The sequence below is a fragment of the Herpailurus yagouaroundi genome, unplaced genomic scaffold (assembly GCF_014898765.1).
Source record: "Herpailurus yagouaroundi ecotype Mexico unplaced genomic scaffold, PumYag 77, whole genome shotgun sequence".
Lineage (NCBI taxonomy): Eukaryota > Metazoa > Chordata > Mammalia > Carnivora > Felidae > Herpailurus > Herpailurus yagouaroundi.
In genome coordinates this window covers 83,888,577-83,914,574 of record NW_024412388.1, presented here as the reverse complement: position 1 = coordinate 83,914,574, position 25,998 = coordinate 83,888,577, and the positions used below count along the sequence as shown (strand labels likewise).

The 25,998-nt window shown below is 35.5% G+C and overlaps 1 protein-coding gene across 1 annotated transcript in view; it reads left to right on the top strand.

Annotated features, from left to right (window-relative positions):
• The window catches only part of DPYD (dihydropyrimidine dehydrogenase), an 891,530-nt gene that overhangs the window by 267,319 nt on the left and 598,213 nt on the right, over window positions 1-25,998 (top strand). The window contains exons 9-10 of the mRNA XM_040471061.1: window positions 7,361-7,557; window positions 16,551-16,632. Of these exons, the coding sequence (XP_040326995.1) occupies window positions 7,361-7,557; window positions 16,551-16,632 (279 nt within the window). The remainder of the gene's footprint in view (window positions 1-7,360; window positions 7,558-16,550; window positions 16,633-25,998) is intronic.

The window sequence follows — 25,998 nt, the reverse complement described above, 5'->3', positions numbered from 1 at the left end:
TGTTGTATTTTCATTTTCGTTTGTTTCCATATATTTTTTAATTTCTTCTCGAATTGCCTGGTTGACCCACTCATTCGTTAGTAGGGTGTTCTTTAACCTCCATGCTTTTGGAGGTTTTCCAGACTTTTTCCTGTGGTTGATTTCAAGCTTCATAGCGTTGTGGTCTGAAAGTATGCATGGTATGATTTCAATTCTTGTAAACTTATGAAGGGCTGTTTTGTGACCCAGTATATGTCTATCTTGGAGAATGCTCCATGTGCACTCGAAAAGAAAGTATATTCTGTTGCTTTGGGATGCAGAGTTCTAAATAGATCTGTCAAGTCCATCTGATCCAATGTATCATTCAGGGCCCTTGTTTCTTTATTGACCGTGTGTCTAGATGATCTATCCATTTCTGTAAGTGGGGTGTTAAAGTCCCCTGCAATTACCACATTCTTATCAATAAGGTTGCTTATGTTTATGAGTAATTATATATTTGGGGGCTCTGGTATTCGGCACATAGACATTTATAATTGTTAGCTCTTCCTGATGGATAGACCCTGTAATTATTATATAATGCCCTTCTTCATCTTTTGTTACAGCCTTTAATTTAAAGTCTAGTTTGTGTGATATAAGTATGGCTACTCCAGCTTTCCTTAGGCTTCCAGTAGCATGATAAATAGTTCTCCATCCCCTCACTCTCAAACTAAAGGTGTCCTCAGGTCTAAAATGAGTCTCTTGTAGACAGCAAATAGATGGGTCTTGTTTTTTTTATCCATTCTGATATCCTCTGTCTTTTGGTTGGCGCATTTAATCCATTTACATTCAGTGTTATTATAGAAAGATACGGGTTTAGAGTCATTGTGATGTCTGTATGTTTTATGCTTGTAGTGATGTTCTGGTACTTTGTCTCACAGTGTTCCCCTTAGGATCTCTTGTAGGGCTGGTTTAGTGGTGACAAATTCCTTCAGTTTTTGTTTGTGTGGGAAGACCTTTATCTCTCCTTCTATTCTAAATGACAGACTTGCTGGATAAAGGATTCTCGGTTGCATATTTTTTCTGTTTAGCACACTGAAGATATCGTGTCAATTCTTTCTGGCCTGCCAAGTTTCAAAAGAGAGATCAGTCACGAGTCTTATAGGTCTCCCTTTATATGTGAGGGCACGTTTACCCCTTACTGCTTTCAGAATTTTCTCTTTATCCTTGTAGTTTGCCAGTTTCACTATGATATGTCGTGCAGAAGATCGATTCAAGTTACGTCTGAAGGGAGTTCTCTGTGCCTCTTGGATTTCAATGCCTTTTTCCTTCTCCAGTTCAGGGAAGTTTCAGCTATTATTTCTTCAAATACCCCTTCAGCACCTTTCCCTCTCTCTTCCTCCTCTGGGATACCAATTATGCATATATTATTTCTTTTTATTGTATCACTTAGTTCTCTAATTTTCCTCTCATACTCCTGGATTTTTTTATCTCTCTTTTTCTCAGCTTCGTCTTTTTCCATAACTTTATCTTCTAGTTCACCTATTCTCTCCTCTGCCTCTTCAATCCGAGCCGTGGTGGTTTCCATTTTGTTTTGCATTTCGTTTAAAGCGTTTTTCAGCTCCTTGTGACTGTTCCTTAGTCCATTGATCTCTGTAGCAAGAGATTCTCTGCCGTCCTCCATAATGTTTTCAAGCCCAGTCATTAATTTTATGACTATTATTCTAAATTCACTTTCTGTTATATTATTTAAATCCTTTTTGATCAGTTCATTAGCTGTTGTTATTTCCTGGAGATTCTTCTGAGGGGAATTCTTCTGCTTGGTCATTTTGGATAGTCCCTGGCGTGGTGAGGACCTGCAGGGCACTTCCCCTGTGCTGTGGTGTATAACTGGAGTTGGTGGGCGGGGCCGCAGTCCGACCTGATGTCTGCCCCCAGCCCACCGCTGGGGCCACAGTCAGACTGGTGTGTGCCTTCTCTTCCCCTCTCCTAGGGGCGGGATTCACTGTGGGGTGGCGTGGCCGTCTGGGCTACTTGCACACTGCCAGGCTTGTGGTGCTGGGGATCTGGCGTCTTAGCTGGGGTGGATAGGCAAGGTGCACAGGGGGCAGGAGGGGCAGGCTTATTTCGCTGCTCCTTAGGTGATCCACTTCAGGAGGGGCCCTGTGGCAGCGGGCGGGAGTCAGATCCGTTGCGGGAGGTTTGCTCCGCAGAAGCACAGAGTTGGTTGTTTGCGAGGAGCAAGCAAGTTCCATGGCAGGAACTGGTTCCCTTTGGGATTTTGGCTGGGGGATGGGCGAGGGAGTTGGCGCTGGAGAGCGCCTTTGTTCCCTGCCAATCTGAGCTCTGTCATCCGGGGGCTCAGCAACTCTCCCTCCCTTTGTCCTCCAGCCTTCCCGCTTTCCGAGAAGAGCTGTTAACTTATGACCTCCCAGATGCTAAGTCACGCTTACTGTCGGAACACACTCCGTCCAGCCCCTCCGCTTGTGCCAGCCAGACTCGGGGGCTCTGCTTGGCCGGCAGGCTGCCCCTCCACCCCGGCTCCCTCCTCCCAGTCCGTGGAGCGCCCACCGCCTCGCTGCCCTTCTTGCCCTCTTCCGTGGGCCTCTCGTCTGCACTTGGCTCTGGAGACTCCGTTCTGCTAAAGCTCTGGTGGTTTTCTGGTTTAGTTAGGCAGGTGTAGGTGGAATCTAAGTGATCAACAGGACGTGCGGTGAGCCCAGCGTCCTCCTACGCCGCCATCTTCCGGGGAAAGTCCTAGCCAATTTTTAAAAACATTCTGTCACAATCAGGCTACTTCATGGAAGTATATTGTGTACATATGAAACTGTTCATTTTGTGTATTTTAGTTGAAAAGAAGTTGAACACCACTGTTTTAGAAATGTAGAGGTCCACTTATTCCTTCCAGTCTTGAGGAAGTTGAAAAGTGTAGCTGATATATCTCAAAGTTTAGGCATGATGCTGATGCAATCATGTCATAAGTTAAAAAAAAAAAAAAAAACATGAACCATCACATATTTCCTGAGTACAATAACGTGCTTAAGCCAGATTGGACCAGAACTTAAGAGGGTGATTAAATTTTCAGGAATTTCATGAGCTGGTTGTTAAATACAACCATTATGAAAAATTAAGTTTTTAACCGTATAATCATATAAATCATGTCAAAAACAAATGTAACAAGTACTAAAAACTCCTTGAATCATAATTTTTTAGTTCATTTTTATCTTAATGATGCTCTTGAGATTATTTCTCTTACACTGTATGTTGTAAATTCAAGTTTCTTCAATGATGAAAATGTTCTTTAATACATTAGCCAACTAGCCACATGTATTTATTGAACACTTGAAATATGGCTACTGTTACTGAGGAACTAAATTCTAAATTTTATTTAATTATGATGAATTTAATATAAATTTGAATAGTCACTTGTGGCTACTAGCTACCATATTGGACAGTTCTATCTCACAAAGTTTGAACACTAGGTGAATTAGGAAATAACGTTTGCTAAGTGGCCAGGCACTTTTCTAAAGTGCTTTACATGAATTAACTCACTTAATCCTCATAGTAGCCCTCCAAGATAGATATTACTAGCCTCACTTTACATTTTGAGGAGACAGGCATAAGTATGTTAAGTGACTTGTTCAATACCATACACCATGAGAATGATGGAAATCAAGACTCAACCCCAAGCAGTCTAATTTTAATGTAAGACCTCTTAAAACATACTGCTATTGTTTGTGATAAAATTCACAAAATTTCATTCAAATATCCACTTCAATAGAAAACTATCAAGTTTTCAATACAACCTGCTACAAAACCAAGGGAGAAAATCAGTGCAATAAACAATTATAATTTAAAAAAGCAGGAAAAAGAATAATATTAATTCATAAATTAGTGTATTGAGCAAGGTAGGATATTGAGTATGTATTAACTAGTTCATGAGCTGCAGAGCTTGGGGTGCCTAGTTCAGAGGCTAATGATTTGCATTCTTGTACATGTCTTTGGTGTTCTATGTATTGAGGAATATGGTTGCTTTCATTTCTTCAAACCCCCTAAGAGCTTCCAACTCTTTTTTGGGTACTGGCTCAGTTTCAATACATACATTTATTTGGTTTAAACACTTAAAGGTTAATTGAAAAATGATTAAAATGTCCTTAGGTGAAATTTGATATGTATTGTATATTATTGGATAATTACTACTTTATTTGCATACCATTGGGTAAAACTTGTGTTGCATATATTCAGTGTCTCAAAACTAAACTATCTCTTGCTTCTGGGTGAGACAAGAAAGACATTTCAAAAATTCTATTCTGTTTATCACAGCTGAACTTCAAATTATAAACTTTTTGGCCTAGGTAATCACATTAGACTATATTCTGTTTAAGATATCAGCAATAAATGATTCTTTAAAAAAAAAATCATGTTTTCTGCTTCTAAACTTTGTTAGCATGCAATGTTAGCTTATAAATGCTAGTAAATTTTGTTATTTTTAAAAGTTTTTTATTTTAATTTCAGTTATTTAACATACACGTTCTGAAGTTGTTATCAGGTACCTATGGATTTAGTATTGAAAACTCTGGCTGGCCGATTGACTTTTTATTATTATTTAACTTTAGTAATGCATTTTGCCTTAAAGTCTAATATGTCAGATAATGATATACCTATACCAGCTTTCTTTTGGTTAGTGTTTGCATAGAATAACTTTTTTCATCTTCTATACCTTTTTGTGTCTTTGTGCTTATGTGCTCTATATCTATATACATATAATATAACCTTAATATTTTAATTATAATTTTGACCCATTTACATTTAATGTAATTATTCATATATATGTATTTATATTCACTTTCTTACTACTTGTTTTCTGCTTTCTCCTCTCCCACTCTGCCCTTCTATTACATGAATTTTCTCTCATTTATTTCTTTTGTGTTAATAACATATTTTTAAAATTCTACTTTCCCCTCAACAATTTAGCTATTAGTAATAGTATTCTTTTAGTAGTTACTATAGTTGTACAATATGCATCCTTAATCAATTGCAGCCTAATAAATGTTGATATTTTTACTACTTCCTACACACTAGTGTACTTTCATTCAATCTCTCATACTTTCATCATGTATTTCAGTTTTCAATTATCATAAACCCCATGTGACTTTATTACTTTAAACAGTCAATGTCATTTACATTTACCCACATATTTATAATTTTCAGTGCCCTTTATGCCTTCCTGAATTTCAGAGTTTCCATCTGTGATATGCTTTCTTTCTGAAGAACTTCATCTAATATTCTTCAGCAAATCTTTTATTGTTGCCAATAAATATTCCCTGCAAGTTTCTTTATGTTACTTTCACATTTGAAGGATATTTTCCTTCTGAATAGAATTCCTGGTAGAAGATATTTTCTTTCACTGTTCAAAAAATACCATTTTATTGTCTTCTGACTTCCATCAATTCTTTTGAGAGAAAAACTTTCAGCCCTTTTTGTTGCTTGTTGACAGTACGGTGTCTGTTTTTTTGTTGCTTTCAATGCTTTGTTTTTCTCACCTTGGTCCACAGCAATTTTACTGTGACCTGCATGAGTTTCCTTGTTTCTACCTTTTTAAAGGTTTTAGAACTTATTGCTTTCACGTCTTTCATTATTTTGGGGAAGTTCTTGGTCTATTTCTCTTGAAATATTACTACTGTCTCATTTTCTGTCCTCTCCCAAATATGTGTATGTCCTCTGATCCCAATTATGTGTATATTAGCTCTGTATATGTTGTTCTTTTTCTTTCATGTTTGGTTTTTGTTGTTGTTATAGTTTTCCTTCTGTATTTTCCTTCCTATTTTTCCATGCTTTGGTGTAGATAGTTATTACAGTCCCATCTTTAGTCCTCTTGCCCTTTTTGCTCACCTGTTCAATCTGCTGTCAAATACATGTGTTTAGTTTGTTTTGTTTTTTTAATGTTCACTTTTTTTCTTCTCATATTTCTTTGTTTTTTTAACTCCAGTTTCCTGGTAAAGTTCACATTCTTATTATGTATTTTTTAACATATTAATTCTGGTTATTCAAAAACATGTGATAACTACACTTACCTGGAGTTTATATGCATCTCTATTTTCTTATTTCTAGGCAGTTTTTAGTTATTAGTTGTTGACAAGCCTAGCCTATTTTTACCAAAACGAGGTAGTGTGTATGAAAATTTGTAAATGCTGTGATTGACTTATTACCCTCCACAGAAGGTCTATCCTATCATTTAGTGAACAAATACAGTGAGGACTAATCACCCTCATTCACAAGAGCTGAGTTGATTCAGGCTGCTTGTCTATGTCTGGTTTGTGCCACTTGTAGAGAAGAGCTCTCCAAGAATTCTAACTGACTGTTTACTAGGGATCTTCCTTCTTTAGCTGCTACTACACTCATTTTTATTTCCTCTGGGCCATCAGAGTGTAGAAAGTTCCCCTCTTCTTTGCAGAGATGTTCTGTGTAGATTCTTAGCCTTTTATCCTGTGCAGTTTAAGAAGCTTATTTTTCTTCACTTTCTTCTGCTTCTGGTTTCTGGCCTCTTACATTCCCCAAACCCTGTATCTCTCTAGTCCTAGGATATTCCCACAGTCTCTCTTGCTGTCTTTTCTGAGCTGTGGTTCTCTCCTAGATTCAGAGCTTTCCTCTTTCTGCTATGAGGTGGTTTTATCCCCAGGGTAAAAGTAACCCTGAACTGTCATCTCACTTCTCTTCCTCTCTATTTTCTCTTGAGATCTTGACTGACCCCTCTAGTCTGGTTAGCTTCAGGTAGCTCTCTAATGCTTTCAAAATATTTTAAAAAGTTATCCTTCAGAAGCTAATCTATTATAATCAGAAGCAGGCATCAGCAAATTATTTACTGAATGTTTTCTATGTGCCAGATTAGTACTAACTGCTGGTAGTACAATGGTAACATGTTTTTTTAAAATACCTAAAACATACAACATGTAACATTCCATTTAACATAGTAAGTTATATGTGTGTGTGTTTATAAAGGATATGGTCTCTAACTCAAGGAACAAAAATGTTCTACTGACTAACATGGAAACATGACACATAAATAGATACATTTGTAAGGAATTATGTTAGAGGCATGCAACATATACTATAGGACTTCAGAGGAGGAGCACTTAACTTGGCCTAGAAGTGGGTGTAAAGAAAGTGAGCCAAAATGCTTCCTATAGGATGTGTGACCAGGAAAGGAATTCCAAAGATTGAGAAAGAGTCAAGCATAGGATGTCATCTACTTGACCCAATACAACTTCTAATGATACTGTATTAATACTGAAAATATACTTCCTGTTTTTATTTAAAACACTAGTGCGTTTGAAACATTAAAGCATATTTGAAGTTGTAAAAGTTAGTTTATAATTTTTAACCATGGCGTTTGATTTCTCCATAGGTTTTCAAAACAATGAATATCACACAAATTCGAGATCCTTCTCTGCCTCCCCCCGAAAAAATGCCTGAAGCCTATTCTGCAAAAATTGCTCTTTTTGGTGCTGGGCCTGCAAGTATAAGTTGTGCTTCCTTTTTGGCTCGATTAGGCTACTCTGACATCACTATCTTTGAAAAACAAGAATATGTTGGTGGTTTAAGGTAATGCCTACATTTTTTTCATGTTTAAAGTATTAAAAATGATGAGGTAAAAATTATGAATATTGTTGATTCATAATCATATAGGAACTTCAGGCTCACAGATGGTATTTTAAATGTTCTTTTTCCAAATGCTTGATTTTGATTTCATTATTCACTTTAGTTGGCTTTAAGCAGTATTTATTTAAAAATTTCTCTGTCTAGTTTCTGTGAATTTACGATAAATCTCAGCAAAATATTTTATGGATAGAAGAAGCTGTCATATGAAAACTTATTTCATCCCTGTAAATCTGTCCTTTAATGGAGATATGTCTGAAAATTATAGAAATTAAAGATGGGAAAAACGTAGGTCTGTAGAATACCTGGATAATTCATTTTGTTGTATACGTAGTCATGTTTGCCTGCTCACATATTTTTAATTTGAAATCTCTTTAGGTTTGCATTTGATTAAAATCATGTCAGAGTCTACTAAAATTGTTCCATTTTAATGTACGCATATGCAGTTTTATTTCATAAATACCTTACTAATATTTAATATTAATCAGCATCGTGATTATAAATCAGGACTCACAGCCTTTTATTCCCATGAAGATTCATTCATTGAAATGGGAAAATATTTACTTTGTATCAATGACTTTCAGATATTCAAAGCACACTTAGAAATTAGGTGGAGAAGTTTGCTTCATTTAAAGTAGATAGAACTCTATAGTGGACATACATTACATTTGTGATTAGAATGAAATAAAATTTATTATAAGTAGGAAATGCAAATTACTTAAAACATTTGATATAAAAATGAGAAAGAATTTGGATGGAAAGTTAATATTACTCAATTTGTTATTTTTCATAAATGTGTCATCTTGCATTAGAAAGTAATGACATAAAATACTGTCATTTGGCATATCTGTTGTTGTATTAACATTTAAATTTAATAGCTACTTAATAGCTACTTTTAAAGTAAATTTATCATATTTAATAATCACAGAATACATTTAATCAAATTATGACTAAAATTTGTGCTTATGTTTTTTTATATTTTATGACACCTATAAATATGTCAATAATTGTAAAATTTCATATTGGTCAAATGACTATATGAACCCAAAATAAACTTGCATTAATATAAAACTATTTGACTGAATCATCAAGCCAAGGTATCATATAATAGGAAAACCTATTAAAGAGGATATGAAGCATAAACTGAAGAAAAAAATAACCTGATTGTCAAGAAATAATTATTTTTTCTGTATTGATGTTTCACCACTATGAGTTTTAAGGGATTACACATAGTTTGTAAAGTTTTTATTTACTCCTGGAATGTAAAATACCTAATATATTATTTTGCTGGAATGATTTAGACTATCTTTTTAATGGTGTTTTACCGCAGCTTTATTAATTAGGAAAAACATAATCTATTAGCAACATATGTATAAGCATTGTACATTTTTTTCAATTATACACATCAATGAATATGTGAGCTAATTTAAAAAATATGAACTTAATTGTTGTATACCCTAATAGGCTAGGAAAAATCTTTTTTGCCCTTTAATTGCATTTCACATGGAACAGGCCTGGTTTGTGAATTATTCTGTGTCGGCAATTTTGGCATATTATTATGGTAGCTAGCATCTCCATCTCTTTGTAACTCAAATGCAGAGTAGGAATTTCTAAATCATATAAACTAACACTAAACTTGTGCTTTTACATATTTGCTGAACATTTTCTAATGGGACAGATTCTCCTGGATTAATGATCTTTGTTTTTTTTAATTCTTTTTTGATTTATTTTCTTTCCTTTGCATTTGAATGTTCCCAATATCTAGGGACAATATAAAATGTTTAATCAGTCTTATTTGGACCATCCCATGGAAGAGGCATTATGTGCCACTGTTACAGGATTATAAAAACTGACATTGGAATTTAGCCGGCATTACAACCACAACCCTTTCCTGTTAATTTATTTTTTCACTTACAGATGCCTCTCATTCTCTTATACCTTCAAAGTGGCTAAAAAGATTAAATTAGCTTTGTATTTGAAATCAATTACTTAAAGAGATGGTGTCAAGTTTTATCTTTCCTTCTCCTTTGCATCCAAACAGATTCTTTTATCCCTGGTGAATTAGTATCACAACCACTTTTAAAAAAATCACTAGAGTTGGTGAAAGATAGCAAGGACTTAATCCCTATTCCATTGAACACAATTGATTGATTTTTTTTTTTTAATTTTTTTTTTCAACGTTTATTTATTTTTGGGACAGAGAGAGTCAGAGCATGAACGGGGGAGGGGCAGAGAGAGAGGGAGACACAGAATCGGAAACGGGCTCCAGGCTCTGAGCCATCAGCCCAGAGCCCGACGCGGGGCTCGAACTAACGGACCGCGAGATCGTGACCTGGCTGAAGTCGGACGCTTAACCGACTGCGCCACCCAGGCGCCCCTGATTTTTTTTTTTTTTTTTTTGATGTGGCAACAATATTAAAATAATCAGTAGTTTTGCTTTCCTCTCCTTGTGGTTTCTTTTTTCAGGACTTGAGTTTAAAAAGGTTAAAGGGCTTCATATTATGGTAACAAAGATAAATAAAGACGGTATTAACAGACTGTAAGTGTGCATGCATGTGTATCCTTTTGATTTTGTCTTTTCCCTTTAAAAATTAGTACACATGAATTCTAACATTTTTGCTAGGTGTAGGATAGCCAGAGCAATGGTTTATTTTAGTTATTTCACACATTTTCACCACGTTTATTGTATTTCATATTGATTGACAATAAAGAAAAATGGGGTTTAGGTGAAATGGTTATAGCAATAGGAATTATTTTGAGTACAAGTGTGATGTAACACAAATTTACAGTGTGGTACCTTTATCATAATAAATAGTATTATGAAAAGAGTGGGAGTTGTTATAGGTAAATTCCATTTACTTGAAAGCAGCATGAACATAGAAGAACAATTTTGTTTGTTTGTTTGTTTGTTTAGGTTTCTGATACTCCACTGGTGGTACTAAAGAATTTATTAAAAAAATTTTTTTAATGTTTATTTTTGAGAGAGAGACAGAATGCGAGTGGATTAGGGACAGAGAGAGAGGGAGACACAGAATCTGAAGCAGGCTCCAGGTTCCGAGCTGTCAGCACCAGAGCCCGATGCGGGGCTTGAACTCACGAGCTGTAAGATCATGACCTGAGCCGATGTTGGACACTCAACGGGCTGAGCCACCCAGGCGCCCCAAGAATTTATGGTTCCCATAAGGAAAATTTCTGTCAACACTTTAGATGGTTAAAAGAGTACAAGTGGAGGAATAAAAGTTTGTTTTCTTAAGCACAACAAACTTAGGAAATAATCCTTCCAATCAAATTCTGTCTTCCTTTCTTTTATCCCCTGTCTTACCATGTGGTCTTGCCACTGATCTCATTTACTCTCATGGTCAGTTACCACTTACAGGAAAATTATTTTAAAATCTGTACTTGTCCTAACCTCTCTCTCTGTCCTGGTCATACATTCAAACCCTGGACATCTCTTATAAATTTCACCAGACCAATCAATATTACACCTCTTCCTGAGTTTGGTCCCTCAGTGGAGGGCATCACCAAAACAAATGGGAATTATCTGCACTACTCTTCAGTGTCCTGGCAATTTGTATTTTGTGAATACTTTTAAAATATCCTCTCACCTCTCCACCTCTATGCCCCTAACATCTCACTTGCTGTACCTGTATAGCCTCCAAATGGATCTCTTTGCTTCCTGATTTGTCTTTTTCAAATTCATTTTTCTAACAGTTTCCAAAACTGGTTATGTCAGCCTTCTACTTGTAATCTCTCAGTAGCTCCCCATAATCTGAGACATGATTCTGGCTTGGTATTAAAAGCCATGATGTGATGTTACCTTTCCTCCCTCTCTCACTCCCTCCCTCTCTCCTTTCCTTCCTCTCTTCCTTCCTCCCTTCAGTATCTATTGATCTCCTATGCGCTGGTCATAATCTCAGGCACTAGAGCTCAGAAGTGGACAGAACAAAGTACCTCTTCTCATGGGGATTATTACACTCTAGTAATGGGAAGGCAGACAATAAACAAACAATAAGCCAAATATAGAATATGTCAGGTGATGATAAATGCATTAAGGTTTGTTTGTTTTTTAACTGGCAGTTTAGTGGTATGGTAGCATATTTAATGCCTGGAGTAGATTTTTTTTTTAATATACTTATTCTCTAATCTATGCAATAAAGTAATTTTCAATAAAAATCATAATAATCAGTAATAAAAACTATTTTGATTCATTCCTATAAAAAACATTAACAATTGAAGTAATTTCAGTATTAAAGATATAGCTCACACTGTTTCACTATTTTTTTAATTAAAAAATTTTATTTCCAATGTTTATTTATTTTTAAGAGAGAGCGTGAGTGGAGAAGGAGCAGAGAGAGAGGGAGAACACAGAATCTGAAGCAGGCTCCAGGCTCTGAGCTGTCAGCACAGAGTCCAACACAGGGCTGGAACACACAAACCATAAGATCATGACGTGAGCTGAAGTCGGTCACTTAACTGACTGAACCACCCAGGCGCCCCTCACTATTTTAATTTGAAGCACAAAAGCCTCATAGTTGCCCAAAATTAGAGTTGATGTAAATCATATTGCTTCATGTGCTATCATTTTATCAGTTCCAAACCGACTGTTTAAACATTAGCGTATGTCCTAGTAAGGGGTGGAGACACATGCTGCCTGTGGTAGTTGGAACAAGGAATGCTTTCAGCTAAATCAGTATGTGCCAGTGGCCACTGTTTAACTGGGATTTCTCACATTAACTTCCTTATAGAACTCAATGTTTACTAAGAATGGGTAATAAAAATGGGGCAATTTAAAGCTTATTCACATATTACTAGAACTCTACAGCAACCATAGCAATTATTTAGAATTTAGATCTACCAGAGATTTGGGGGGGGGGGGGGTAGGGACAGGGAGACTGTGTTTAGGATATCAGTGACACTGTTGAAAGCAGCTCAAGGTGAAAATACAAAGCAGGTTTATTTTGGGGTGCCTGGGTGGCTCAGTCGGTTAAGCGTCTGACTTTGGCTCAGGTCATGATCTCACATTCTGTGAGTTCGAGCCCCGCGTCAGGCTCTGGGCTGATGGCTCAGAGCCTGGAGCCTGTTTCCGATTCTGTGTCTCCCTCTCTCTCTGCCCCTCCCCTGCTCATGCTCTGTCTCTCTCTGTCAAAAATAAATGAACATTAAAAAAAAATTAAAAAAATTACAAAGCAGGTTTATTTTAATCAGTATTGTAACTGTTTAGTCTAAATCATTACACCCCCTTATGGCCTGCACCTGGGCTAGGGAATAGAGATGATGGAATTTGGGGCTTGAGCAACTCATAAAATGGAGTTGTCTGAGATCCAGTGTTGGGGTGGAAGACCCAAAGTTTAATTTGGGGCCTGATGAACCTGAGATACCTGTTAGACATTCAAGTGAACATAAAAGGCTGGAATTATGGTCTGAGGATAAGAATATGAGATTCATTACATGTAGATGACATTTAAAGCTCCGAAACAAGGAGGAATTCATCTAATACTCAAAATACCTGACTACAGGGCTGTGGTGTTTCTGCTAAAGCCTCCTGAAACCCCTCTGCTCCATTGTCATTCCCTGATCACAGCATGTGTACTTTTTTCCTCCTCCCCTTTTTGTTCCTCCTCCTTGCCATTTTCTTTGTCCTCTGATGCCTTCCCTCTTCTTCACTTAACTGAAAGCTGATCATTTGTCACATGTCATCTACCTGATTATCTCATCCCTCAATAAGCCTCCCCTCTTTTGAAACACTCTTGTTCACAGTGATATTTTACATTTGTCACATTGTACTGTGTATGTGTATATATCTCCCATCTGTCTGCTGATCTCATCCATTGGTGTATATAAATATGTCACATTTATAACTATCCACAATCACCTCCCTATCCCCTGTCTACTCGTTAATAACCAAATCTAACCAACTTTTTTTGAGTATCTCACCTTCCACTTACTTCCTGTAGGATATCCTTGGAGATATCCTACACAGTTATTTGCTTAATGCTTTTGCTAAGCACTGTGGTAAATATTGGCTACAGTGCTTTCAGGGCAGTATGAGGATCTAACCAAAGTTGCTGAAGCCACAGCAGCCTGGCATTCCATTTACTCCAATGCCTACTTCAGCTTTCAAAGTTATATTTCTTTTTTGCTTCTGTTTCCTCCTGCTGGGTTGGGTAATGTCATCCTTTCTTTCTTTGTGATCAACAGAAAAGTCGTAACCTTTCTTTCAGAGCTATTTCTTTTTTTTTTTTCAACGTTTATTTATTTTTGGGACAGAGAGAGACAGAGCATGAACGGGGGAGGGGCAGAGAGAGAGGGAGACACAGAATCGGAAACGGGCTCCAGGCTCTGAGCCATCAGCCCAGAGCCTGACGCGGGGCTTGAACTCACGGACCGCGAGATCGTGACCTGGCTGAAGTCGGACGCTTAACCAACTGCGCCACCCAGGTGCCCCATCTTTCAGAGCTATTTCTTAAATAACAACCATTTGCCTTCACTAGCATAAGTTTTTCTACTTTTGTGCCATAAACTTACTGAAATACCATAAAAATTTTAGGTTAGGGCTTAGTCAAGGGAAGGTACTATGCCTCACAATGTATCTGGATGTTGCCTTGCTATGGTTGGTTTATTTGGCTGGAGTTCGTTATTCACAGCTCATTGTTTTGTTCTCTTGTCCAGCCTTTTGAGAAACTTCATCAGACCCAACTTTAGTCCATTTCCAGTTTCTCTCACACAGAGCCCCATGCCTATCAAGGCTAGGTGTCTGTGTCCACATACAATTCTTAATATTTAAGAATCTTTCTGTGTAGCCTTTCGGGCCATAGAGTAGGAAAAAATATACCCAACCCTTTTGGGTTCTTTGGCGGGGCCTGTGAAATAAGCAGACAAAAGACAGATTAATAAGAAAAACAGTTCACTAATACATGTATCATTCATACAAATAGAAGAACATAGTGATGATAGAACTTGAGGTTCTATCAAAAAGATAGAACCTGAGGTTTATATAGCTTCTTAACGAAGAACAATAAATTTGCGAGATGGCAAGACAAAGGAAAAGGCTTTAGGCTTTTAGAGGCAACAAACTTTCTAGGGGTGGGAAGGTAGATATATGAGGAAAATTCATGGAATATAAGGGTTATTTAGTAAGGTTTGTAATGTAGATTCTTTTTAGTCTTATTAGCCTGTTTTGGGGCTAAAAAGGGTCTAGAATTATCTCCTGGTGATTAAGAGTTCTGCCCTTACTGGTAGGGAAATAGAGATACACCTTTGTAAATTTATGTCCTGCTTTTAGGCAGATATTAGGGGGGCAGAGAGCTTTTCTCATATCTCCTTCTTCTCAGTTGCCTTCTGCTCAAAGTAATCCTTATACCAAAGTGACATTTTTTTGGGGGGTGGAATATTCTAATACCCTCCAAGGGCCCTCCGTGGTGCAGAGTATTATCATGACTTCCTAGGTAGTATGGCTAGAGTCCACAAGTCAGCTTAAGTGATTTTTATCTCTGACTTAGGCCCAAATTTACTCTCACGTATAATCTTATGTCCTAACTAGATGGAAAGCCCCTGTATATAGGGCATTAATTTTATACTGTTTAATACTTTGCATTTTCTATAGCACTGAGCATATCTTGCTAATTGTTTTATGTATGGAAATTAATTGAATAGTTATGTTCTTAAGTCTCCAAAGAATGAAAAATCTGTGTGTGCACTTTGAAAGACTTGGTATTGAATGATCCAGTAGGCTCATCTTCAACTATTACTTATTTATTTTATAAATATATTGCTATAATGCCTGGATATACCTCATTCATTGCATGTACTACATTCTATTGTAATTATCTGTGTATGTAACCTTCCCCACCAGAATGAGAATATACTGAAAATAGGAATTTGGTAAAATTCACCATCAAATCACTGCAGCTAATGCCGTGTCTGGTACTTTGTAAATGCTTATTGAATAAATAGATAACTGAATAAATGAATTAGTATATATTAATGAATGTTTATAGCCTTTTTATTGCTATAAAACATTGAAGACTTATTTGTCCTTACCTTTGATACTCCATAAACTATTATACTATTTAAATTATTATATTTTAGTGCTCATTTTTGTTTTTTAAGTGCAAATAGTGAGCACTCATATTAAATAGGATTACTTTTTAATGACTCTATCCTTTTGGGATACTTACTGCTTTCATAGAAGATTGGTTTACTATAAAAAAATATTCTATAGATCATCTGGAACCAACCCAATAATATTCTAAACAGCATAGTAATTCAAAGTTACAGATTTGAATTTGAACAAGCTACTGGTATATTTGTAGAATATATATGTATATATATATATTAAATACTAAAAATAGTTTTAATTTTCGTGTTTTTAAGACTTTTTTCTTTTTTAAAAAATACTCTCTTAATGTTTATTTATTTTTGAGAGAGAGACACAGAACATGAATACAGGAAGGGTAGAGAGAGAGGGAGACACAGACTCTGAAGCAGGCTCCAGGCTCTGAACTCTCAGCACAGAGCCCAACACAGGGCTCAAACTAATAGCAAGATCATGACCTGAGCTGAAGTCGGAAGCTTAACTGACTGAGCCACCCAGGTTCCCCTTAAGATTTTTTTTTTCCTTAGGAATTCATTGGATTGTTAGATAATTCAGCTAAGTACTCTAACAAACTTAAAAGTGTTGGAATTGCTTTTAACCAATTATCTATTTGTTTTCCAATGTGTATATTTATTTTCACACCACTTGCAACTATTTCTACTGCTATCCATTTAATATTGTATCATACATGTAAAAGTTGGATGTTCTCACACCCATATAATATGAAAATACTCTTAGAAAAGGTGCTTATTCCTTTAATACTGATCAATATAGACATGTTGCATTTTTAAAGATTAATAATTTTTCCACAAATGCTGCTTCTTCTTTTTTTTTTTTTTTCCAGTACTTCTGAAATCCCTCAGTTCCGGCTACCATATGATGCAGTGCATTTTGAGATTGAGCTTATGAAGGACCTTGGTGTAAAGGTAAATGAAAAACATAACACATGTGTATTGCTCAAAGAGTAAGGAGTAAGCTCTACACTAAAGATTAACAGCAAAATGTCACACATTTTAGGAAAGAACAATTAAAAGCTACACCAGGCAGAAGCAGAAAGATGCTTCTCCTTGCTTAGGGCATTTGTCTGTCTACTGTCTGAATGCCACTAGCCTGGAAAAGGGCAATCAATAGTTCTCATCTGGCACGCCTGCATGTGATTAATTGTCTGTAAGAAACAAATTCCTAAATTGCTTTAGGGGTTCACTGCAGCTAATAGAAGGATTTGGTTTCTTTAATCACATTTTTTTCATGCAAGTTGTGTGCACTCTGAAACATTTGTATTTCACAATTTGGAACATAATCTTGCAGAGGTTTATTTTATTTATTATATGCATCGTGTCAGTAGTGTTAATGTGATAATCCTCTCTTATCATAAGCAGCAAATCAGCGGTGTAGAAAGCAACAGCTTTGTATTTTTCATTGTTTTGTGAGATAAACCTTGTTCTTTTAAAGATGGTCAAAAGTTAACATATTTGTACTTTCAGAATTTGGCTTTAGATATTCCTATTCTTTTCTATTAATTAGGAGTATTATACCCTGGCTCTTCACTGGAACATATTGCTATTTTTTGTTTCAAACTATTAATTTTACATAATAGATGTACACAATATATTAATAAAGTATTGAGATTTACGTAAAACATTCTGTAAGTGCATGCAAAAGATATTTTGAAAAATGATTAAGAAACTATTTGTAGCTCTTGCATTTAGAAATAAAAATTAGGGGTGCCTGGGTGGCGCAGTCGGTTAAGCGTCCGACTTCAGCCAGGTCACGATCTCGCGATCCGTGAGTTCGAGCCCCGCGTCGGGCTCTGGGCTGATGGCTCAGAGCCTGGAGCCTGCTTCCGATTCTGTGTCTCCCTCTCTCTCTGCCCCTCCCCCGTTCATGCTCTGTCTCTCTGCCAAAAATAAATAAACGTTGAAAAAAATTAAAAAAAAAAAAGAAATAAAAATTAAAGTAATCAAAAGGGGAAATCCTCAAAACAATATTTTGTGCTTTTACACTTTATTTGGCAGAAAGCATTTATACATAATCACTGAACAAGAAATCTTATAGCAAGTACACATAACAGATGTGCACAACTTTATGAAAGCTCAGCGTTCAAAACTAGTGTTGTTCAAAATAGATCATTTAAAGATGATTATTTGTTTTTTAAAAATGTATTCTGAATAGTTCTTTAAATGTCTCTCATTCTGAATACAGACTCTTAGCTAAATCTCATTAAATAAGGAAAATATTATTTATTGGGACTTCAAACTAATGTATCAGGTGTAAACTAATATATTAGGTGTTAGTAGCAATTGAAGATGAATCAGAAATTAATTTAAAGCACTTCTAAATTTATCTTATAAGTAATTGCAAAATTCCATTCAGTGTTTGCAGTACCAGATATATTGCATAAATTAGAGCATACCCATTACTCTCATTAGGAAACCCATCAAGGACATAGTAGCAGTGAATGTACTGAGTGCCAGAAAAATATATATTTTAGCAGTAGTCCTGCAACTTTCTACTTTTATAGTCAGATAACTTTGACAAAGTCAATTAACATCCCTAGATTTGGTCAATATCTGTTGAAAGGTAAAAGTGTGTACTACCATTTGTATAAGATACAAACTTATCAGGCCATCTATACAGAGGATATCTCTGGAAAAATAGAAGATTCTGATAGCGTAAGGTTGCTTTGGAAAGGTATGGGAAGTATTTTTTACCATTTTGTAGGTTCGAATTTTAAACTCTGTGACTTTATTATATTATCAATAAAAAATTAAAGCCTAAATGAAACAAGAAGTTAATACTGTTTTGCCCACCTCTCATGTTGTTTTAAAATGAGACATTTCAAATATTCAAACTTTCTTTGTAAACAGTAAATTGTATGTATAATTCTGAGGAGACACAGCAATGAGATTCTTTTTCAGCTTTCAGGACTTATATCCACTGATAGGATGCTTGCAACTTTTCTAGCTTATCAACTTTAGCCATAAGAGGATACATTTTTTAAAAAGTGCTCTACACTTGTTACCTCTTTTTTCTCCTCACCAGATTCTTATTAACCTGCCTTCTGTTTGTACTTCTCAACTAACATTTTATATTTTAAAGTCAACAATAATTTCCTGTCAATGAAATGAAGTTTGCTCTAAGTTCATACTGTTTGAACTCCTATGCAGCACTCATGTACGTGTGTGTGTCTGTGTGTATGATGTGTATGTATGTATGTATTTTTAGCTTTCATGATCTAGCATTATCTTGGTTATTATTCAGTTTTTCTTTTTTTTTCTTTCTAATAGATTTGTTTCATTTATTCAACAAATAATTATGAGAATTTACTTTTGCCAAGTAGTATGATAAATACTAGTCTAGAACCATCCTTTCAAATTCCACACCTATATTCTTAGTAGTTTAATGAATACATCTATCATCCAAATAGCATACTCATCATACCCAAAACTAAGTTTAATTCATCTTTACTCCCAACTACATTCTTAGTTCAATTTCCTGTTGAATAATTTTAATTTATTTTATATCTAATAGCTTGATAGATTGGTTCTTCTTAATTTTAAATTGAAAAAATTTCAATTTAAAAAATTTTGCAGCCAGACATTGTCACAAGAAAATAAAGAGACTTTTTGTCTGCTCTCTATTTATACATTATATATTTTTCTTCCACTGTTTCATTGGCTGGAATCTCTAGTATGTTATAAAAGAGTGATAATACATGGCATTGTTTTTTATCTTTGATATAACATTTTTAATCATATTGAGCACATTTTTCTAGATTTAGAATATTAAATGTTATTTTTTTATTTTAATGGGGAGGGTGTGTTAAATTTTCAAAATGCCCCTTTAAAAAACTTATGCTCAGTTAACATTGAATTATATAAACCTTTATAAATCTGGATGATATCCAGTTTTGCATTGTTTTATTACATGTGTACGTCTACATTTGCTCTGTTAGTCTTTTTCCTTTTTCCTGCATTTATTTATGTAATCAACATTAAAACTGGAAATAGATCAGGGAATAGTCAAATACCCTTGCTGTCCTTGCAGAGTTTCAAATCTACTGAAAGCCTGTTTATGTTTTGCTTTACTTATTTGTGTTTGTTATCTTTGTGAGTTTTTGGTAATAGAGTTATATTAGGCTTATAACAATAAATTTCCTAGCATTTCATTATTTTCTTGTTGCTGAGAGTATTGTCTTGAGACAAGTATTTTACTGAATTTGAAAATTTTACCATTCTGGGGGCGCCTGGGTGGCGCAGTCGGTTAAGCGTCCGACTTCAGCCAGGTCACGATCTCGCGGTCCGTGAGTTCGAGCCCCGCGTCGGGCTCTGGGCTGATGGCTCAGAGCCTGGAGCCTGCTTCCGATTCTGTGTCTCCCTCTCTCTCTCTCTGCCCCTCCCCCGTTCATGCTCTGTCTCTCTCTATCCCAAGAATAAATAAACGTTGAAAAAAAAATTTAAAAAAGAAAATTTTACCATTCTGACCTCAAGCCTTTTTATGAGAAATAGAACTTTGGCTTTTTTTTTTTTTTTTTTAATAGTTATCAGTCTTTTCACCTATTTAATTCTCTGTCAATTTGGCCAATATATATTTTCCTAGAAAAATTTATTTCATTGAGACTTTTGAGTTAATTACCATACATTTAAACATGTTATCCCCTATACAATAAAAAGTATCTCATCTGTACCCGGGATTATACATTGTATTTTCTTAACTTTTTTATTGATAAAAGTGGGTAGTGGTTTTCCAGTTAATGTATTCTTTACAGGAACCAGCTCTTAGTTTTATATTTTCTTATTATCTAATTGCTGACTTTATTCTTTCCTCATGCTATTCTTATACTTATTATTCTTTTTTAATGTCTTGAGTTGTATACTTTTCTTTTTTCTAGGATTAATACTGAAACAATTTTAAATTATTAATTTCTCTTTGAATAAACTTGTCAGAATCTGTACGTTTACATTAGTATTATTAGTGTTATTTTTCTTCAGTAGTTATAGTTTTGATTGTTTTTTCCTTTTCATAGAATTGTTTAGGATAATATTTTTATTTGCTCATATATTCTTGTGATAGAATTCAAGGTTTTGTTTTTCACTTTACTTATAAGCAGAATATACAGTTTTTAATTTCTTAAATATATTCAGTTGATTTCACATCAAAGGATCCTTCTATTATAATAAAATTATTCATTCCTTAGAAGAAGTAGCCTTTTAGGCGTGCCCAGGTGGGTCAGTTGGTTAAGTGTCCAACTTCCACTCAGGTCATGATCTCACAGTTCATGAGTTCGAGCCCTGCATCAGGCTTTATGCTAACAGCTCAGAGCTTGGAGCTTGCTTTGGATTTTGTGTCTCCTTCTCTCTGCCCCTCCGCTGCTCCTGCTTGTGTCTCTCTCTCCCTGTCTCAAAATAAATACACATTTAAAAAAATTTTTTTAAAAGAAGAAGTAGCCTTTTAGCTGTTATATTTTTATAAAATCTCTTTATTTCCCTTCCCTGTTCCTCTGTTTTTAGTTGTGGGGGTGGGAATGGGCTAAATGGGTAAGGGGCACGAAGGAATCTACTCCTGAAATCATTGTTGCACTATATGCTAACTAATTTGGATGTAAATTTAAAAAAATAAATAAAACAAGTTAATAAAAAAAATCTCTTTATTTTATAATAAGAAATTTACTTAGACCACAGCAGATTATTTTTAACCCTTGGGAGACTTTAACAAAGTCTCATGATATTTGTGTCAATGTCACTAACTTTTTAAATACTCTTTGTTTTGCAATTGAGATTAGGTGGATATAAATATTTTTGCTTCAGGGGCGCCTGGGTGGCGCAGTCGGTTAAGCGTCCGACTTCAGCCAGGTCACGATCTCGCGGTCCGTGAGTTCGAGCCCCGCGTCAGGCTCTGGGCTGATGGCTCAGAGCCTGGAGCCTGTTTCCGATTCTGTGTCTCCCTCTCTCTCTGCCCCTCCCCCGTTCATGCTCTGTCTCTGTCTGTCCCAAAAATAAATAAACGTTGAAAAAAAATTTAAAAAAATAAATATATATTTTTGTTTCAGTCTTCATAATATTTCTAATGACTTCATTTTTAAAAGCAAAAATGTAAATCTGCATGAAATCTTATATTTTTCTAAATATCTTTATATGCTATTTCTCAAAATATTTTGATAGAATTCTTTATTGATTAAACTTAACTTGTAATTATTAAGCATGTCTTCTGCTTCATAATTTGAGTAAAAATACCTAAGATCTCATTTTTGATAACCTCTCTACATCATCTTCTTTTTTATTATACTTATTGGAAGCATTTCCATTATTATAGAATGTTATTGGAAAACTAATATAAAAACATATCGTAACACTACTGGAGGACAGAATATATTTATTAATAGCTGACAAAATAGTTTTTGTGTCTGAAGAAAGCCTAATATTATTTTTAAATTCCTTCATCTGATCTCCTGTCTTAGGGATTCTGGAAATATTTTATCTATTTAGCCAAATATTCTATCAGAAATGTGAAGAGCGTGTTTGTTGTAATCTGTATTTTTTAATAATGGGTATCATATATTTCATTTGAAGAAAGAGTTCCACTCCAGAAAAAAGTTGTTAACCTATTTACATTACAAATATTATTATATATGAAGATGTATTATAGATGTAAAGAAAGTTTCATGATGTCCCAAAGGGGATATTAGATGGAACTTTGGCTCATGGCTTATATTTAGCCCATATATTGGAATAGTAATAATTCTTATGCTGAGCTTGTAGTGGAGTAAATTTTCTTCTGATTTTAACTAAGAAGCTTGAGTACTTAGTCCTAAATTACTAAAGCCACTAGAGGAAGGTACCATATGTGTTATAATTCATATTAAGAAAATCAAGATGAAAAAATATTACATATACAAAAGTACAGAGGACTAAAGGAACAAAAACACAAGCAAAATGCTCACCATGTGATTTTTGTTCTAGCATCATATCTATTTAACAAATAATGTTAGGATTTCATAGTTTATCAGCCATAGGAATGTTTTTGATGTTTGTAGTTGTCTCATAATAACTAGTTTTAGTTATGTGTTATATCTCTGAACCCAATTTCCCAATGCATAACATAAACAAAATTTTAACCTTTTTTTGTCAGAGTCCTTCTCCTTGTTCTTTCTTAGAGTTAATTATTGATTGGATAACAAATGTTTGGGAGTCTAAGGCTTTTAGAAAAGGGAAATTTGACTGGAGTTCCCAGCACAGACAGAAAAGAGTCCTGGTGCCTGACACTCCACTCAATGTTGCCATTATTGCTTTGTCTCATTTCCATCATGGAGCTACTTCCTAATGATGGCTATTATCCATCTTTCTCACAATGTCTGTCCACAGTATAGTAAAGTCTTCCTGGTCCCAGTTCTAGTGTATTAATACCAAGAATCAAGCTACTTGTCTTTCCAGTTTTCAATACACAAACGTATAATTCATTTTTTTTTTCTTCCCCAGTTGCATACATTGCCTGCTAAGCTGGAAACAGACTCTAGAAATATGAAATGTCTTTACATCTTTTCTGTACATTATAAACTCAGACATGTTCACTCTACTAGAGTGGAAGGATTGGGATGTCTTTATTATCATTTGATAAAGCATGTAGTAACACTACTAAACTAAATTGTTGTGCCCATACACGCACCACCTCAGGAGGGATGGGGGTATTTCTTGAATCTTTTTGCTGAGGCAGTGGATAAACTAAACTTAAAGTCAGGTATTCTGAGGATCACTTCCACTAATTAACCCATTGGCAGGGCATTCCACTGCTCAACTTTGGAAACTGCATTCTCATTCTATTTGCTAAAACTCAATTTAGAATGTTTGGACCTATAGATTTCTTTTATGTCTAGCCTTTATTATATACCGGTATTAAGGTTATGTATTTCATAAAATAAACAGTAGAACTTTCTTTATGATCAGAAATAGTTTAATAAAATAAAAAAAATCTATTCTTTAAAAATTAGCATAAATTGAAATTTGGAAATCTCACTTTGGATACATTGAGTAGTATCTAATGCTACTAATTCTAATGCCAGTTAACACTATTAGATACTATAAGCATCTTTAATATTATATATTTACTTGATGTTTTAATTCTTTCTGTGGTATTTGATATCTTCCAGAGTTCTGAATGTTCGTTTTTAATCTCACTTTTGCTGTCCTCAGCTTAGAAACTTTCAGTTATTCCGTCTCCCAATATAAAAATAGAATTAGTATTTTAGGAAAACAAAAATGATCCTTTATGATACAATCTCAGACATCTTCTCCCCCTACTTTCTCTTTCTTTTTTATGCTTTACCCTTTGTATTCCAGAAACACTACATTTCAGTAGGTCTTCACATGAGATGTGTTGTTCTGTGCCTTTGAAGATGGTGCCAGTTCTACCCGTCATTCTCCTTTTACTTCAGAATCATCAGGGCATAACCGTTACTCCTGCTGGCTCTGCAGTTGGACTATAGATGTAACTTTGATGAAGGTTGTCTAAGCCCTCTTATTCCTTGGTTTCATAATCTAAAATGAGGATACTGATATCACTTCATAGGGGTTCTTGTGAGGATTAAATGAGCCCATATATGCAGTGTTTAGAAGAGAGCCTTGCACTTAGTTAAGTATTCTGTGCAGGTTATTTTCAAGTACTGTTTCATACATAAAATTTGTTCTCCCTCCATGACTCAGTTTAGAGGCTTTTGTTTTTAGGAACATGCTATCTTCAGAACCCAAAGAAGCCTACCAGGAATGGTGCTTCCATCTCTATGGTGGTAAATGAAAGCAAAATTGCAGCAAAATATTTTATTTTAGGGAGGATATACTGCCACATACCTGACAAGACCTCTAAACTTCACTCAAGTGGCTAGTCCTTGATCTTCTTAGGGTTCATTGTTGGCCCTCTGCAGGGCATGTGTCTTAACAAAGTCTCCAGCATACTAGCCACCTGTTACTCATGCTGTCCAATCTGCATGGTGTTCTTAATGTAGTGGATCACTGTGATGTTCTGTGGGGTGACCAGATAGTTTCAGATTACATATATTATTACAGTACAGAGTCGACATGTTCCAGAGGCAAAACTGTAAATGAATATTCTTATCTTTCCTCTGTGAATGTGAATTGTTTCTGATTCCTTTTTCTCAGCAGCAGGATGGAAAAGTATACCACATGCAGGGTACCTGTGGCCTTGTTAGTCTGCTTTAGCAATAATACCACACCTATCACAGAAACTGTATTCAGGGGTACTCTTTGGTTGAGCCTCCAGTAGTTTACAATTATTCTCTAGGAATCATCTAGCCTCTGCTGAGACCAGACTGGTGAATTACACAGAAATATAACATGGATCACCACAATCTCTCCCCATCCTACCCACCACCAGTATATGGTAGTGTGTTTGATTTACTCTCGACTGGGGTTTCAGAAGTTCTCTGTCCTTCCCAATTATTGTAGCTCTTACTTCACAGACCAGTGAGCCAATGTGGGGATAACTTCAACTAACAAGTATAGCAGTTTTGCTTATGCAGCTGAAGACTAGGGGAATAATCACTACCTGGGGCTGTGATCTCAGTGGTCTGTGAGCCAGAATTCAACCAGGCTCCATCTTTTACCTTGTCCCTGTAGTCCATACTCTTGTATCCCTAGCTATCAAGGTCAGTGAAGGATCTGTGTCCAGTGTCCTTGAAATGTGTGATTATTCCCCTTTCCCCAGTGTACAGTACTTACATAAATGGCCATAGATCCCTTTAGAGAAGGACTAAGGGAATCATTATAGTATTAATTTGGCAGGATGTTACAGGTCCTTCTTCCTAGGGACTTGGCCACCTTCTGCAGTCAGTAGGTTCCGGATCTGAAAATTGGCTCATGACTGGGTACTGAACAGGTTATTGTGACTTTTAATAGGGATGACTACCCTCTGCCTCCCAGATTTATTCACCTTCCCTGGACCATGTCCCCTATCAAAATTCTATCTATTATTTTAAAAAGCTCTATGCAAATTCTGTTACCTGTATTCTCATCCTGCTAACTTAGCCAGAGTGAATCTCTCTATCCTCCAAATTCCTGTAAACATGTGCTAATCACACTCTGTTTTATGTTACATTTATTTATGTATATCTTCTGCACAGATCCTGATTATACATTGAGGCAGGAACTGTGTTCATTTATCATTTTATTCTTTAAAGTGCCTCACATAGTGCCTTGAATGTATTAATCAAGCTATGAAAGTTTACTGATGTGATTTTAAATACACTAGTGTTTCTTCTGCTACTTTATTGAAAGACTTTTGCA